This window comes from Prosopis cineraria, unplaced genomic scaffold (assembly GCF_029017545.1).
Source record: "Prosopis cineraria cultivar Desert tree isolate PC_DT_omini unplaced genomic scaffold, ASM2901754v1 PC4, whole genome shotgun sequence".
Classification (NCBI taxonomy): Eukaryota; Viridiplantae; Streptophyta; class Magnoliopsida; order Fabales; family Fabaceae; genus Prosopis; species Prosopis cineraria.
In genome coordinates, this window is record NW_026555335.1 from 10,567,736 (window position 1) to 10,586,699 (window position 18,964).

The 18,964-nt window shown below is 30.0% G+C and overlaps 1 protein-coding gene across 2 annotated transcripts; it reads right to left on the reverse strand.

Annotated features, from left to right (window-relative positions):
- Window positions 1–916: 916 nt before the first annotated feature.
- On the reverse strand, window positions 917–2,904 carry LOC129309278 (uncharacterized). 2 transcript variants are annotated; one of them, XM_054950783.1, is made up of 4 exons: window positions 2,694–2,904; window positions 1,967–2,594; window positions 1,665–1,857; window positions 917–1,573 (listed from the first exon to the last, which is right to left on the reverse strand). In XM_054950783.1, the coding sequence occupies exons 2-4, from the start codon at window positions 2,393–2,395 to the stop codon at window positions 1,017–1,019; spliced, it is 1,179 nt and encodes a 392-aa protein (XP_054806758.1). In that variant the 5' UTR covers window positions 2,396–2,594; window positions 2,694–2,904; the 3' UTR covers window positions 917–1,016. The 2 variants fall into 2 exon arrangements, with proteins under 2 accessions (XP_054806758.1, XP_054806757.1); XM_054950782.1 differs by having other exon boundaries at window positions 1,967–2,904.
- Between the last annotated feature and the right edge of the window lie 16,060 nt (window positions 2,905–18,964).

Genomic DNA, 18,964 nt, shown 5'->3' on the forward strand with positions numbered 1-18,964 from the left:
AACAAATATAATTATGCGATTAACAAGTAACGTAGTTCTGTTGCGAAAATTATAAAGTTAACAAATAAAGTTAAGTAATTAACAAATCATGTTAAAGTATTAATAAGTAAAGTTACGTGATTAATAAATAATATAATAATCAAGTGAAAATGAAGTTTATTATATATATATATATATATAATTTTATGCAATATATAATTAAATGGATTCAATAGCTTGGTGGTTCATATATTTTTAGTGAGCCAAGGGGTCATAAGTTATACGTCCATCCTTGATCACTTTTAAAGAATTTAATTCTTCATAATTCTTCGGTCACTATCAGTATTGATCCAACTGGCTATCAGAGCTTCAACAATGGAGGTTCAGTAGTGGTTGTTGTTGATAAGACTCCTGTCACCGATAGCTATGTTTCATCGACGATGATTGGCAATTTTTTAAATGTTTGAGTTGAGAATATTTTTATCTTTTTTACATTTAAGTTATTTTCAATTCAATCTGGACTAAAATAAAGTTTCAAATTTTTTTAAAAATTCACCAGAAATCATGTGTCATAAACTGAAATTCTCCGTTTGTTATCCCATGCAGTCCACGAATTTAATGTTTAATTTGAGGGAAAACTAACATGTTAATCTTCATAATTTCACCTCATTTTTAATCAGGTTATTGTAATTTTTCGCTCTTTATTGGGTCGGCAAACATTTCTGACAGCACAACAATGTTCACATACCGATAGCATGTCTGATCATCACTTCTTTTCTCCGGTCCCCTGCCTCGAATCATCCCACAGTCGAGGAAATCAAACTCAACTTCTGAAACACATGCATCATGCATACATATTTTTCTACTACTTTTTTGTTGAACTTTTATTTTATTCCGCAATCCTATTTCATCTTTTATATTTAGAAAAAAGGCAAAGAAAGAAATAGCTCTATCTATCCGATTTCTCCTTAAATTCTCTCAAAATAACGGATTAATTAAAAAAAAAACTGAGAGAGAATGAATGGCAAAAAAATTTCCTACAGTTTCTCCTTCAGAAGAGAGGCTAATCCGGTGCTGACTTTCGCTCCATTTTCCACTCTCTTCGGTTTTATCGCCGGAGGTTTCCACGTCGGCTCCGTTGCCACTGGCTCTGGCTTCACTTCGCCGGAATCATCCTCCGGCTCCTTCGACGATATTGCTTTCTCCCTGAAAATCAGCTCCAATTCACCATCGCCGTTCCCTGTCGCGGAACACTCAACGTCGTCGTTCTTGGCCGCCGAGTTCTCGGAATCCGAAAGGTCGCAGGTCCGCTTTGTCCTTGTGTAAGCAGAGAGCCACTTGGCTCGCATGTACTCCGCCTTCCTCCACGGCGGAAAGTGCATTCCTTTCTTCTTTAGACTCTGCTTCGCCGCCTCCGACACGATCGACACTATCTGATCAAACCGTTCCGATTTCCCGACTAAAATGTGCGGAAGCAATTGAAGGATCGCCTTGTAGCTCCCTGTTGATCGTGCAATCTCGAATTCTGATCGGAAATCTATGTCGACCAACAATCTCTCTCCTTCTACAATCACATCGATGAATTCATGTTCACCTGAGAAACAACCAAAAATTTATTTTTCACTGTTTTTTCCCCTCTGCTACTTTAATTTTAGAGAGAAAAATGATTCAGAAAGAAAGAATACCAGCTGGGTAAGATGAGGTTTTATCCCATCTAGATATACAAACAGATGAGTCATATCCGAGAGATGAAAGGGAATCTGCGACGATATTTCTCAAATTATCTTTTGCTCTGACGACTTTGTTGTTGTTCTCAACTATCTTCGAAATGTCAGCTAAAAGGTTCCGTTCGGTAACAGTTGCGCAAGGAATCAGGCTCTGCAAATTATATAAAATTGGGTGGATTTAAGCTCGGGAAAATTTTTGTCTTGTTTGGTTTCTGATAAACGGCAAGAAAATCTATATGTGATTTGTTAGCAGCATTTACCTTGAGCACGTCGCTGGCATCGCAGAATGATGCAGAGGTGACTGATTCATTGAAACCACCAAAGACGTCGAGCTCGTCGTCGGAGCTGCCGTTGTTGTTGCCGTTGAAGCAATTGCAGCGATTCCGGCCGCATTTAGCCGCCGGTGGCTGCTTCTCGTTTGTCTCCTCGATGAAATTCTGCACCATCTTCGCCAAGCAAAGCGAGCTCGGCTCGAACTCCGATCCTCCTCCATCACTGTTGGACGAATATTCGCCGGCGCTAAGTTTCTCCGGCGAGGAATTCCTTAACACGGTCGGAGACTGCCGGTCAAAGATGAACAGCCTTCTAAGCCGCGACTTCAACACTGGCTTCGCCGAATCGTTCCCAACAACGGCTTCCCTGAGCTTTTGGGAATCAATATCAATCGGTTGAATCTTCGTCGGAGGCATGGCTGAGACAAGCACTATATATTTGTGCAGTTTCACTCCATTTTCAGAAATTTAGTGAAAAAAGTGTCCTTCACAATTACAGGTGAAACCCAAATTCAAATACAGTAAATCGAACTGACAAAATTCTTTTCTTTTCTAGAAAACTCGAGGATGTTACTAAAACAAGAAAGCTACAGTAACCATCTACCATTGCCGTTAGCTGCAGAAAGTAGAACAACAAAATCAAGGAATCAGCACAAATTCTAAAGTCGGAAAACTCCAGGAAAACTTGGTGAGGAAGGAGAAAGGTATGCCTTACGACAGGCAAAGAGGAGAAGCATGGAATAACTTGTATTACAGAGTAAGCGAGAGCAGAAGAAGAAGAAGATGGGTTTGAGCTCAGGGCCTTGGTGGACGGGAGAGAGGAGTACAATTGGCCGGAAAGTCCATTTCTCCGATAGGAGGAGAAGATCAGGCTTAAAAGGTTAGGGGTAGCTGAGGAAGAACCGAACAGGGATTAGATTTAAGGGAAGAAGATATGGAGTGGCACAGGTTACTTGGCGAGCGTAGCATGCTACAGTAGCTGAGGTCGACATAATTCACAAAAATTAATCCCCTTCATTCTTTAAAAAGAAATTAATGACAATTAAATTATTAAAAAAATTTGAAAAAAAAGTAGTAAACATAAAATTTATAAAAAAATATTATTGAAATAGATAAATGATAAACAAGCATTTCAAAATTTAAAATGTAATAATTATTGAGAGAATCACAGTCAACCCCTCCTCCAAATTTTTTTTATCACAAATAAGGGTTAATGATAAATTTCATTTAAAAAAATAAGTTATGTTTTCATTTTAATAACAATCCATTTTGTATTGATTCTTATTTGTAATTAATTCTCTTGAAAAGGGATTGGGTGTGATTTTTTCATAATTATTTTACAATTTTTAAAAACTCATTTGATATAATTTTTTGCAAAATTACATTTTTTGTGGTCAAGATGAAATTATGTTTTTTATCCTAAGACAAATAATAAAAAATATATTTTTAAATAACTAAACAAAAATTGTTAATAACAAAGATAGAATTGTTAACATAGAAAATGTAGTTTTTTTGTTCAATTATGCAGTGACAAATGTGTTTTCTATACTAACAATTTCAGCTTAATTATTAATAAATTTGGCTTAAATATTAACAATATAATTGATCATAACTATAATTTAGCTATGTAATAATAATTATATCTCTCATATTAACAACTTTACCATTATTATTTACAACTTCAATTTAGGTTTTAGCAACCACCCTTTTTTTAATATTACTCCCTTCATTTAAAAATATAAGTCATTTTTAATTAAATTTTACTCTCATTAAAATAGTTATTTATCTTCAAACTAATTTTATCTTTTCATATTTATTCCTATTTAATAGGATATTTTATCCTAAAATTAATATAAAATAATTTATTTAAAAGAAAATAAAATGATTACACTTTAAAAGATTAAAAAAAGCCTTATATTTTTTAACATCTAACGTTTTAAAAATGTTTTATATTTTTCAACTGAAGGAGTATTTTGTTGAGTTAGAAATGTAATTTTATAAAAAATAAAAGCGAGATAAGTTCATATCGAATTCAGAGTAATTATTCCATTTTGTAAGACTATTTTATCATTTATTTATTTTGAAGAGGTTTATTTATAATTTTTTCTAATAAATATTTCTTAATTATAAATAAGAATCTTAATTGTCAATGAAAAGTTATATTTAGAATTTAAATGTCTTGCTTATAATTAAAATTTCTAAATTTATAATTATTTAAATTTAAGTTGATATTTATAACTTATTTTATTGACAACTTAATTATTATTAATTCTTTTTAGGACTTAGTGTGATTCTCTCAAATTAGAATGAAGAACCGTGTAATTAAATTAATTATTCATAAATAAATTATAGAGTGTGTGTGATAATCTTGTGGAACGTGATGGGCAAATGGGGAAGAAGCAGCCACATTAGTTGGGAAGTGAGGGGATGGGTTTGAAATATGAAGAACATCTAAAGATATAAAACGATCAATTAATTCAAATTAAGTTTTAAGTGTTAAATTTTAAGAATTTATAACTTAATCTCTTAATTTTATAATTTTATTATGATGAATTTGCAACTTGTAGTTTAAATTTTAACTGAAAAAATAATTTTTTTATTCTTTAATTATATTAAAATTTAAAAAATAAATTATAAATTCATCACAATATAGTTGTAAAATTAAAAAATTGAGTTATAAATTTTTAAAATTTAATACTTAAATATAACTTAAATTAATTAATTCTTTTAAAATCTTGTTATTCTCCCTTTGAAGTATGGGGGAAACACCGCGCACTCAGCTTGCACTCTTATCATCACAATCATCATTCATATCTCTTTGCTTTTCTATTTCTTACCAAATTTAATAATAATAACTATTGTTGTTGTTGTTACTATTACTACTGCTATTATTATTACTATCGTAAAAGTACATTTTTGGCTTGATTTCTCAAATATATTAGTATCCCAGATTTTTTGTTTTTTTAAAAAAATAATTAAACCATGGCTAGAATGCATATCTTACGGGCTTACACTACCTTTTGCATATAATAGTATTGAGTATGATACTACATTTGGTATTATTTCAAAGATACTAGTACTATTGAATTGTGTTGGAAGTACGTGTTCAAAGGATCTTTAGAAAAATGCTAACAAAGCAGCGAATGTACTCATCAAAAAGGCCCTATTGTAAATAGTTGGATTTTATCTTTTAAATTTTCTTTCATATGACTTAATCCTTGTGATGCAGTAGGACACTCTTCCTACTGCATAGTTTATTTTTCTTTGTTATTAAAAAAAAAAGTATAGTAGTATGATACTACATCTCATGTTCAATGAATATAAGAACATTTTAGGACAATTGCTTTGGTCTAAACTGTAAGAAAAAAGAGCTTATATTTTTTGAATTAATTAATTACATTCTTTCAATGATACCTCTAGGACATTTATTGAACAAAATACTTTGTTTGCCCAAAAAAGGGAAAAAAATTAATTTGTGACACAATTAAGAAGGATAATAACTTCTTCCCCCACCTAATGCTAGTTCGAGAGGTAAGGGGGGAGTAGGGGAAGGTGTAGGTAAATATAAAAAATTCAAGTCTTGACTACTTTTGATTTCACTGAGATGGTTATTTTTTTATATTATTTAAGATTGGAGATTAGTGACGCACCTCATATAAAGATAGTTTATCTATAATATTGAATTAATTCATATAAGGTAGGATTTGTTTTTTCCCTACATAAAGTTAGATTTGTTACGTTGTAAGTCGTGAATAATATTGTAACTTGTATCAATTTTTATACAACACAAGGCACACATACGTGCTCAAATTATGATATTAAAAAAAAAAAAACTTGTTATACTAAACTCTCAAACATAATAGTCCGCAACAAGTAAACGCCATGCCATATACATTAGACCAAGTGGCGAGCATTCCTTTCAAAATTACGATATGACTAATACCAAACTTGCGGTTTTTGTTTTGAAAACAAGTACACGCTACTCTTTTTATTATCAAAAGCAAATTTGTGTTAAAACAAATATGAGATTAACCTAACCTTAGCGTGAAGCAATATTTCATTAATATAAAGAAAAACTCGAGTCAAATCAACCAGAATAACGGACTTTCGAACGTAATAATCATGCATGCTCCATTTATATATGTCTGCCTTAAATTAAAGCCTATTCTTCATATTATCTGTATATATACCACTATATTAATATTCATATACATATATAAAATAAAATACACGGCAAGTTGTGGCGTTTTAAAAAGTATAAATAAATTCGTTGCTTCTTTCAAACTCTTACGTCATGGATGAAAAAGATTGTTAATTATTATAATGAATATATCTATCTTAATGATAAGGTGGCTAACGTTTAGTACACAGGACTACAGGAGGAAACCTAATGTCAGCAAGAAGCCAGCTAATATCAACTCATGATATACTCCCTCCTCTTTTATTAAAAAAATATCAAATATAAGATATTTTTTAAAAGTTAAATGTTCAAAAAATATAAAATTTTTTAATATTTTAAAATATAATTAATATATTTTTTAAAAGTGTTCATAATAAATAAATCACTTATTTTATCTAAACTACTCCCTTCGTTTAAAAATATAAAATATTTTTGAGGAGTTAAATGTTAAAAAATATAAGGTATTTTTAACATTTTGAAGTGTAATCATTATTTTTTTTAAAATGCTCTTATTGATAAATGCTTTTATATTTATTGTAAGGTATTTAATAGGGGTAAGTATGAAAAGATATAGTTAGTTTGAAAGTAGGTAACTACTTTATTGGGGTGAAATTTGGTTAAAAATGTCTTACATTTTTTAATAGAGGGAGTATAATATAGCCCATTAAACAACTTTTTAAATTGTTTTTCCCACCATACCCTGAAATAAAATTTTAATTATTATGATTATTAAAGTATTTATATAAGGTATTTAATGAGGATAAAATTAAAAAAATGTAATTTTTTTAAAAAATTAAGGTTTCACTACAAAACCGTGAATTAATTATTAATACCCTATATTTTAGTTTAGAGGGAGTATATTTTATTTTAAAATAAAATATTCTATTAAATAAGAATAAATATAAAAAATAGTGTTAGAGTAAACAGTTAATTATTTTATTGGGGGTGATTGGGATAGAAATATTTTATATTTTTTAATGGAAGGAATATGATATAATTTTCTCTTTTGGCATCGTGAATAATTATTTGATATGCCCAAAATACAAGCACGTAACAGTTTGCCAAGTTATATTTTGAGTGTTTTGGCCTAGTAAGAAAATTCTCCAAAATTGATATTCACGATTTTTTTAATATTTTTTCATTTTATTATTTTTATAAAACATAAAGAATTATTTTAATAATTTTTTACATTTAGTGGGGGCAAAAATGCAATGATAAATATAAAAAATAGTAACATATTTTATAAATAAAATAAAATTAATCTTCTATCTATACTTTATAAAAGGACCATGGTAGTATATGATTTTGTTTCATTTTTATCATAATTTATAATCACACGTATAATTATTTTTATTTAACATGTAAACATATTTATTTCTATAACTTATATTCTTATTTTATCTAAAAATTCATATATGAAAGGAAGATTTATTTTAATCACTCTAAATGATGCATAATTTGTATATTGTTATGGGTATAGATTTTATTTAATATATTGGAATATTTATATATATTAATACATTCTCTTTCCGTATCAATATATGTCGGGCAGAAAAGAGAAAAAAATAAATTGGAACGAACCTAGATTGATAGATTGCAAATCATCAAATAAAAAATAATTTGAGTCTCCCAACTTCATGTAAGGATAAAAAATTATTAAAAAAAATTGTAGTGTCACGCTTTGATCACATCCTAACTTAATCACATTTATTTACTTTATTATTTTAAACAAATAAGGACACAAAATATTATTAATTAGAAAATTATTCACTTTATATATCTGATATATATATATATATATATATATTCATATTATTTTTATATATAAATAAATTATTAAAAAACATTTAACTCGATCATGCGAAGGAAAAAGTGGGTGACCAGCCACGGAGGAGCCTGTGCATTTGTCGCTCATGGGTTGGCCTACCATTGCCAATCTCATTATTATTATTTATTAGTTGGAAAATTATCAGACATTTTCATATAGTATCATATCGTTTAGATTTTTTAATAAATAATTAAATAAAAATTAATATATTTATGTTTCAATGTACTAATTAATTATTTTCTTTATTCACAACTATCAAGTTATCAATCCAATATTTCAATATACATTTATAAAATTTAAAAGAAAGTATAATATTCATAAACCGGATATAAAAGGATACGTTTATTAAATTCTATGCTGTAAAATAAATATGCACACCTCTCTTTTTTTTAAAAAAAATAAAAGTTTATGTAAGTTGAGTTTGAAAGATGTGAGTTAAAGCATGTCTTCATATTTAAAGGAAACTAATACAAATATTTACAGATTGTTTATCAATAAAATTTTTATGTCAACAACAGCAAAATTTGAATTTTAAAACCATGACTTGAATCAATTTTTGCAAATCAATGTTAGCAACCAAATGATAACTTTCCAAAAAGAAAAAAGAAAGAAAACTTGGTCAAGTGTGTACATCTTGATCAGATACCTCAATCTTTTTTTCCAAATATAATGTTTATTTAATTTGATGCAAATATACCACATACATACGGACCCACAAGTTGAATTGTCATACTTTCTCAATACGTTAAAAGAAATTGTTTTTGTTTTTTTTTCTAATTTTTTTAAATAAACATAAAGCTTGATTCTATAATCTTGTTAAAGCGAGGACAGTTTTCACAAGTTGTCACATCTATCGTGGATTTTAATTCACACGAGTGCCTTGCAATCATGTTTGAATTTATGAATAAAAGCTCGTGATACAATGATATTTTGCTTGCTCATCCTCTTGCAGAAATTGGAGTCTCTTTATCTATTATCACCATCTTTCATAATCATTTGATCAAATTTCAACAATTTAATTTAGTATTTTACAAAATTATAATTAAACTATAAAATTATGAAAATAAATAAATTCAAAATTTTGAAATCTTGATATGAATTTTTTAAATAAAAAATATTAAATCTAAACTATTTAAAATTGTTGGTTAAAAAACTATTTAAAATTTAATACCACGTGGGCCTGAGCCCACATATCAAACGTTAAAGATATGATTGTAGATAAAAGATTAAGGTACATAAAATTGGATCGATCATAAAATTGAGTCATAGGTTGACGATTTAATTAGGGTTCAATCGGTGGCAAGCAGCTCATGATTAAAATAATATAATTTAAATAAAAAATTATTGATTACAAAAAATTCAACTAAATCCAACAACTAAAAAATTTAATAATAATAAAATACATCATTTCAAATATCTATCATTACAATTACAATTCTTCAATCATTAAAAAGTCTAAAACTAATATTCACCAACACCAAAGTCATTAATAACTTCATTCAAATCTCTAAGGTTAAAATAACAATCATCCAAAGTAAAATAAAAAATGCAAAAGGGAAAGGGAAGAGAAGATGAGACATGAGCTACAAAACTGACCCAATGCAAAGGAAATGCGAGCATGAGCTAAGATGTAGATGATGTTAACAATAAAGGTGAGAAGAGATAGAACATTGATTATAGCATCACTCGAGCATGAGCTGGGATGTAATATCCTAGTTTTAATCCCCTAATTAATTAAACATAATTAGAATAATTAAGTAATTTGAGGTGGTGTGTGGCTGAGGAGGTCTAATAAGCATATTTGATTATATTTTAGCCCTAATTGTGGATCCGGTATCAAGGCGAGCCACTCGGACATCAAAGAGAAGAAAAATGAAGAGTGATATTGCTATGCCACACGTCGCGGCACACAGACACTTTTAATATGAGGGAGGACCTCTCTATGCCATACACAACGGCGCATTGTGCGTCCACCGTGGCGCATGGCCATCTTTTGCAGATATCAATTGTGAAAATGAGACAGAAAAGAAAGAAGAGAAAAGAGAAAATGGAAAGACATACCAATGCTCTGCTAGGGTTTGCTTGTGGACAATATTGGAAGTATTTTGGAGGTTGAAAACACCTGAGGTAAGTATTACACTCATCAATCTCCCTACTTCTTCCACATTTATGAGTTTATGATTAAGATTTATAGTGGAAGTGGAATTTCAATCCATATAGATTATAGGTCTGAATTTATTAATTTAAATGGAGTTAATAGGAGTAGATTAAAATATCTAAACCTAGTATAATGAATTTTTGATGTCTTGGGTTATTGGGCACCATTAATATCTAAAAATCTCATTTATTATGGGTAGTTGGAAGATTGTGATGCCATTAATAGAGATTTAATGGCTCATTAATGTTATTGGGAATTAAAGATAATTAATAAACCCAAGGAATAGGTTTAACTTCTTGTGGAGTGAATGTTGAAAATTTAAAAGTGGAGATTGAGGGTTTAAATGCTTGAGTTGGTCATGTTGATAAAATTCAACTTGGTTGATTATAGTGTTTGGCTTTTGATCACCTATTGGATTGAAAAAATTCAAGTTTGAAAGCTAGTAGATTAAGGGGTAAACATTTGACCTCCTAAAAGTTTGAGGTAACTGAAAAAAACTCTACTCTAGGTAGTTATATATTAATTGATTATAAATTGATTTCTACTGTGAGTGTGGTATGCATGGGTTGATTTTCAATGTGAAAAGCATGTGCTGATTTCGATGAGTATATGAAAAATTGAATGTGCATAAAGTTATTGTGGCTTGAAATGCAAATGCCTGATCAAGATGTTTCGAATATGACATGCAAATGTCTTCAGAAAGATGAATTTGATGATGTGTTATGAATGAAAATTGTGATTGAAAAATAGGTGTAAGGGTAATAAGCGAAAGATGAGAAATTGATGTGCACTTGGGTAGTGCACGTTCATAAGTCCAACGTGATTGTGGTGATAATGAGTAAATGAAAATAAAAGTGTAGAAATGAGTGAGTATTGATTATGGCATGATCAGTGATGGGAGTTGCCTAGGGATTGGGAGAGAAAAAATTTATATGGTATTTAGGTTGCCCTTCAGTGTACAAGGGTATAGCCTTATCCCACAGTTTGTCGAGGACTGTCCCATAGTTTGTTGAAGGACTAGAACCTAGTTATCTCCACCGATTGAATGAGGAAAATAATCTAAGATATGAGACACCTCGAAGATTTGAGAATGGGAAAATCCATGATTCAAGAGTGAGTCATGTGATCTTTAGCCATGTCACACCTCACAATTAGTGAGCTTAAGTACTCTAGTCACACAGATAGAGCCCTAATTAGTATTATAGCCCATAGTTTTGGTCTGAGAAAATAAGGAGGATATAAGGTTGGTTGATCATTACCTAAGTAAATATATCACGTGTCACACGTGTTAAGTTATGGCAAGTCACATGAATAATGGGCCATGTCACATATATAAAATATGGTGACAATGCACCTAGTGTATGTGAGATAAAAAAGTTATTAGAAAATAAAATGATGAGTTATGATATCTGTGAACATATTTTACATACTTGGTTTCTTATGCATATACTTGGTTTATGATTGATAGGGTAGGTTTTACTTTGGTTACTGAGTGGCTAGACTCACCTCTTTCATTTAACACTTTTCAGGCTCTAGCTCTGGTGCTAAGAGGAAGAAGGCTAAAGAGGTTAGGAATTAGCATATTTTTTTCTGCACGCCTCTAGCTTAGTTTATTTTATGTAATAGTATATGTTTACTAATTCTAGGATGCATGCCATCACACTATACTATTTTGTTCTTAGAAATGTTGGATTTGTATTTTGGGCCCTGAGTCTTTATGTATGATATATATTTGTTAATAGGGTTAAAATACTAGTACAAGTGTAGAAATAGACATTTAAGTGTGTTTTGATTGTTTTTAGGTGTAAGTAATGCAATTTACTCCTCCTTTGTTTTTTGGTAAAGGGATCAAAGAAGTGAATTTTATTATACTGTGGTTTTTGTGTGACGTGTTGTACTGGTAGTCCTGAGTTCAATGGATATGGTCCCAGTGTTAGGAAAGGCTTTTTGGCACATGTTGAGGGTTTTGGATACCTATTTTGTGTGAAAGTTTGTAAAAAAGTTATAAAATATATTTGGGGGTTCAACTTCCTGGTATACTTTTTTAGAAGTGAAACTCGTGCTACTAGTTAGTTTATATTAAGAGCTTTTCGTAACACCTAGATCACGTCAATCAGATATTGGATAGAGAATCGAGGCGCGTCAAAATTCTTCTTCGATTTTGCTATCAAATGACAGCAAAATCAGTTGAATTTTTATGCAATACGCCTCGGCGCATGACGCTTGAGCACAATGTATAGCACAAAGAGCAACACGCTGCGGCGCATTGCCCTATAACACAACACAAGTTTTGTTTTTCAACCGTTTTTATCTCCTTTCACTCTTTTGAGGTATCCTGTACTTTGAAAACTTATTTTACTCTAATATAAAAGGATTTTAATTGATTGATTTAAACTCATTATTTTAGAAAATTTAGGATCCTTTGCTTTTGAATTAAACCTTAGTAATCACTCTTTGGGTTCATCTTTTGATTACCATGAGTTTTATTATTGGTTAATAGGGTTTAATGAAGTGCAAAATATCATATGGGATGTGAAACTCAGCACGAGTTGCCGAGCTAAGCTGTCAAGCTACGCTGTAGTTGTCAACAGTGAGAAGAACTACATCATCTTATTAGGTTTATGGCAAGCAGAGGTTTACGGTGAGCAAAGGAGAAGAGAAGGGGATGAGAGCGATTTACCGATTAGGTTAGGGTGAGAGATGAATGTCTGCACTATGCTTTTCCTGCTCTGCCTTTGATTTTATTTTTCATTTCTTCATTCAATTTTAAAATTTGAAAACTTAAAAAAAAATCCCCCAAAACGATGTCATTTTGGGGGTTTTGTGGGAAAAAAATAACTCGGCCAACCCATTGGGTTTGCCGAGTTAATGTCGGGTTGACAAGTTTAATCAATTATTGGGTTAGGTAGGAACCCAGACCCATAAAGACATACCATGCTAAAGATAGAAAGAAGTTAATCTAATAGTTAAAATAAGAAGAGAAAGTTAAGAGAATATGAAATAGAGAAAAGCCATCTGCGTGCCTTTCATGCTCACCGATTTAATACTTGGGTTGCTGGTCTATGATTTATTCAATATAAAAGAATAATTATTTCTTTTGATCAATGCCCCCATTTTATTAATTTAAAAATAAAAATAATGATAGGATTAATTGATCTAAACGAATTAGATTTACTAATCACAAGTTTTAAATCTGTTAGGAAGATTAGAGGGATAAAGAATACCACGAAAACCTTTTATCAATCAACCCAACAAATAACAATGAAAATGATAATCTTGTGGGGTGTTTTACACAAGAAATACACAATCCTTCTTCGAAAATGGTGAACCAACTCTTATTTGTGAGACGAGATATGAAGAGTAATGCGTCTTCAATAAATTTCTTACCTTAATACAGTATAATATATGACCTTTTATATGAGTTGTATGGTCATCAACAAACATAATTATCAAACTAATTACCTTAACTAATTCAAGCTTGCAAAACATAACATCATATAAATTGATTAGCAGCCATGGATTTAAATTAATGGATTAAAGTGTATTTTACCCTATACTTTTCTTCAAAGAGCATTGGGCACCATGTGTTAATAAATGGATTATTTTTCCTCCCAACCACTTACTAAAAAGAAACAAAAATTCCCTTTCGATAGTGAGCCGTTGTCGGATATGGATTTTTGCTCTTCTAAAAAAATAATTTAAATAAAAAATGCCTCACTTATTAGTACATAATATCCAGCGCTTCTTGAAGGAAAATATAGGGGGGAAATCCATTTTAACCCTAATGATGATGATGGTAGTGGTGTGGTGATGATGGTGGTGGTGGTGGTGGTGGTGGTGATAAATTATAAGAAAATGACTTATAAGAAGATTAATAATGATTAAGTCCTTTAAAGTTTTTAGGTCATTTTCTATAATTTTTGTAGTCAACAATGATATTTTTCCAAAACATTGGACCACAAAAATTTATATTTTGATATTTCACAAAAAGAGAGAAATGAATCTCCAAATAAATCGATAAAATTAACATATCTTGTTGAATTTGGCAACTAATTTTCTCATTATAAAATTAGAAACATATTGTAGTACTAAAAATACTAATTAAGGACAAGTGACACTATAATTCCAAACATCCGCTAATTTGATTGTTGCTTGATCAAAACAAGTTGCAGAAAATAACCTAAAAAATTTAAGGCACTTAATCAATATTATTTTTCGTAAAAGAACCCTGTCTTAATAAATATTAAATAATTTAAAAATATTTATTAAATTTTATTTTAATAAAACTTTAGCATATTTAGCGCTCTTTAAAAAAGTTTAAAAATAAATTAATACTAAAAAACGTCATGTCATCAAAAAATACAATAGAGTTAACCGATCATTAATAGAGGAAGATGTTTTGCTCTTCTAAAAAAAATTGTTTAAAAGAAAAAATGCCTTACTAACATGATCTTGTTGAATTTGCAACTAATTTTCTCAATTATAAAATTAGAAACATATTGTAGTACATAAAAATACTAATTAAGGACAAGTGACACTATAATTCCAAACATCCGCTAATTTGATTGTTGCTTGATCAAAACAATTACAGAAAATAACCTAAAAAATTTAAGGCACTTAATCAATATTAGTTTTCGTAAAAGACCATTGTCTTAATAAATATTAAATAATTTAAAAAATATTATTAAATTTTATTTTAATAAAACTTTAGCATATTTAGCGCTCTTTAAAAAAAAGTTTAAAAATAAATTAATACTAAAAAACAAGTCATGTCATCAAAAAATACAATAGAGTTAACCGATCATCATAATAGAGGAAGATGTTTTGCTCTTCTAAAAAATTGTTTAAAAGAAAAAATGCCTTACTCATTAACATAGATTGCCAGTGCTCCTCATCAAAGGAAAGTATAAGGAAAAAAAAATACATTTTAATCCTAAATTAGTTTATTTATTTGTATAGAATGAGAACTTTTCGAATTTGCATACTTAATTGACATATTGGAGGAACATCATCCTTGGAGAACGGCGATATCATATTGAATATAATCACATAATACTAATTTATTAAATATTATAATTAACAAAAGAAATGAAGTAGATTTATATTTGTCCGAGTCCGTAGTGAAAGAAACGAATGTCTATACAATAATTATGTTTGTTAGCATTTATAAGAATGTACAACGGGAGAAAATGATTGAAGAGGACATAAAGGTAATTGAAAAAAAGGAAAAGTCATGAGTGAAGGTGCTGTCTTTATTTTGTCTCTACCCCTCAGCCCCAAAACCAATGTTTGGATGATTGGTTTTCTATGATTGGTTTTCTTTGTCTCTGTGCCAAATGCCAAACAAAGGCTTCATAATTCATTCGTATTAGGATTATTATCAACTTTGCATTGTGCCCTTCATTTTATTTGAGGCTTATTAGGCTATTCATTTCACTGTGCTCGATTATTAGTGCCTGTGCTCGATTATTAGTGCCTCGCCGTTTTGACTGTTCTCTGATGATATTTAAAACAACAATATTAATAGCTGAAAGAGTCGTTGCTTGACGATGACTTGGTGGCCCCATATAGCTTGATGGGATATGGAATGTGTCCCATTTCTAAATGATATATGTCAAAAAAAAATAATAATTAAGATTCCTGTTTGATAATCTCCAAGCACCAAAAAAAAAATTATTTATGTGATTTTATTTAAACTTTGCTTAAGAAGAACCCAATATTTAGTATAAGACCAATTGTGGCTGAATATATGATCGTAGCCTCTGCATTTGGCACCGAGCGCTCATCAAGAGGTGGCCAAATCACGGCCTTTTATTTTATTTTGAAATGATCTTTATCGTTTATTTTAATTAATTTTTAAATATTTTAAATATTATATTTATTAATATAAAAATTATAAAAAAATTTTGATATTAAATCTAGATTATCTTCCATAATCATTCAAAAATGAAAACCATGGGTCGCATCATCTCTAAAGAGATATGAACCATCCGAATTTAAAATCTTTTATTTTAATTACACTTATCAAAATAAATTTTTTCAATCAATTTGTTTATTTCCAGTCTGTTTAGTAAAGATTTAATTTAAAAGGTCTAATTTGATATTAAAATTTTTATAATTTTTATAATTTAATTGTTCAAATTTACTCTAGGACAATTCAAGTATAACTTAAATGATTCAATTTAATATTACTTTTTTATAATTTTTACATATCATTTAAATGTATTCTAGACAATTTAAATTTAATATTAATTTTTTTATAATTTTATATTAATAAACATGATATTTAAAATATTTGAAAATTAATTTAAAATAAATGGTAGAGATCATTTCAAAAAAAAGTCACAAGTTGGCCACGTGTGACAAGCAATGATGAACACCAAATAAAAACGCATGTTTTTATGTGCTTAAAAAAATTATTTTACAAGATTTTGGTTTTTATCACTTTTAATTTTTAATCTACTCATTTTGGATCAAGGATACCCAACTAGTTGGTATGGAGGAAGGCATACGTTGGAAAAAAAATGTTGCATTGATGCATGACATCTTTAAAGAAAATTTGTTTTTAAAAAAAGTATTTGTACTTATAAAATTATTTTATTTATCATTATTCTATATCTATGTATTGTGACTTTTTCAATTTCCCTTTATGCCTGAAGTTGGGACAATGACTTGAACGTTACAATGATGCAAGGTTGAGTGACGCCAGTCCCCAGCCAGCTTTTAGATGGCGGTTTCGAATTTTGAAGCTACATTCAAGTTCAAAACTTTTTGTCAACTTGCTTAGTAATTTGGGCCCATACATCATTGAAGTTGGACTTTAACACTTTGAGCCTAATAAATGGCTCCTTCTGACAAGTTGGAAGCCACTTAACAAGATCAAAGAAGTTTGTTTTATAAGCATGTCTATTTATAATTAGTGCTGCTTTAATATTTCATAAACATGATTTACAATCTCCTAAGAACTTTTTCTTGAACCGGTTTCTTATTTATCTACTTCAATGTATCTTTCTCTCTCACAAAAGATGTGCTTAATTTTACAAAAAAGGAGAAAGGTGGTGAATAGATCATTATTAAATTCAAATACATTGAGAACTGAGAGAAAGGGAGAGGAAGGAGAGGAAAATAAAATTAGAGTAAATACAATTTTCTCAAAAATGTATTTCATCAAATTACTACAAGGTCTTTCACTATTTGTTTTTTTTCAAAAACTTGCTAGATAATACTCTCCTACTCAATTGTCATATTTAACCCCAACTATTCTTTAGATTCAATTAAGGGTAAAGACGTGATTTAAAGCCCTTTTGACATGGTGCTGTAAGCAAAAATTCACTATTAATCTAAAGCATATCAATTGTATGATACTTTCCTTTTGAATTAAAGAAGTATGCTCTTATGACTTGAGTTACGAGGCCCATTTACAAGGAATTTTGCATGCTACTAGGCAACAAAGCTATTGGCAATTGTATGGCAATTTGAATAACATGAAAATTTTCATTGCCTCTATAGAATTCCACATTTGAATGCATCCTTTGGACATACCTATTTAGATTCTTCTGGTTGTACATGTACAATTCCAAGAAAATCTTTATATTCCATCAAGCTTGATTCTTCTTAATCTGAGAGATCCATTACTCGTCACTCTTATGATAACAAAGCCCCTTTGTTATAGTAATGATTTAGATCATTGTATGAAAAATTGGATCGGACCTGTTAGGTCAACGCCTGAATTGGTGACCCGGCCTCTCCACTGGTTCCAGTTTTCATCTTGACCCAGTCAATGAGTAACCCGATATGACTCGACCAACCTGGGGTCAACCCGATATAAATCGAATAACCCGACAGGTTAGTTGGGTCAACTGTGTCACATATTTTGCCCTTCAAAATCCTAAAAATTCTTATTTTGCCCTTCAAAATCCCTAAAATATGACGTTTTAGGGGTTTTTTAAAAAAAGAAAAATTGAAAAAACAAAAAGGCAAATAGGCTTCGCTAGTTTTGTTTGAATTCTGAAATCAATCAATCGAACCCCACCCCACTAACTCTGAACACTCATCCTTAAGCTTAGCTCAAATTGAACCCTGCTTGTCGATCATCGATCATCATTGTTGCCCGTTCTAGCGTTATCACTCTCCTTGGCTCTTGCCTTTCTTAGTGCAAATTCTATCTCTTTCATTGTTGTAGCAAAAGTGCAGAACTCACCATGACTATGATACATAACCTGTATAGCTCTCAACTGCCCTCTCTCTCGCCATGAAGCAGAAACTCGTCAAACGTTGCCATCCTCTATCTCTTTTAGTGAATCTCCTTGTTGTCTAGTCATGAGTTTCTGATTGCCATGCCTCTTCCTTCCTTGCATTTTTAATTCAGAATAAGTAGTTTCTACGTTATTTGCTGCTATTAATTTTCTATTATTTCTTAGCATCTCTAATTGTTTTATTTATTGTTATTTTTTATTATTGTTAGGACTTTTGAGTGGTTATATTTCTATAATTATTATTGTATTGGTATCTTGTATTAGAAATTAATCTTGAATTTGGTTGAATATTTTTATAATTAGTGTCTTTTTATTTAAATTATATTATTTTAATCATGAGCGGTTTGCCATCGGTTTAACACCCAATTCAAACCCCAATTAAACCTCTAATTCGTGACTCAGTGTGTTAAGCGGGGTTCAATTACTGATTGATTTTAAGTACCTTGATTCAGACACAATTAACAATAGAAAGTTACTGAACTTTGATCACATAACTTTTTGTTATCATATGCCCACTCAAGCAGGGAAAAAAGCATCTTAACCGTGAACAAGGCTTAGTTGGAAG

Bases quoted from the DNA above. Each gene is read 5' to 3' on its own strand.
- LOC129309278 (XM_054950783.1), bottom strand. From the start codon at position 2,395: ATGCCTCCGACGAAGATTCAACCGATTGATATTGATTCCCAAAAGCTC. The intron at 1,858-1,966 runs GTAAATGCTGCT...TATAATTTGCAG, and splicing joins ATGCCAGCGACGTGCTCAAG to AGCCTGATTCCTTGCGCAAC. The intron at 1,574-1,664 runs GTATTCTTTCTT...GTTGTTTCTCAG, and splicing joins AACCTCATCTTACCCAGCTG to GTGAACATGAATTCATCGAT.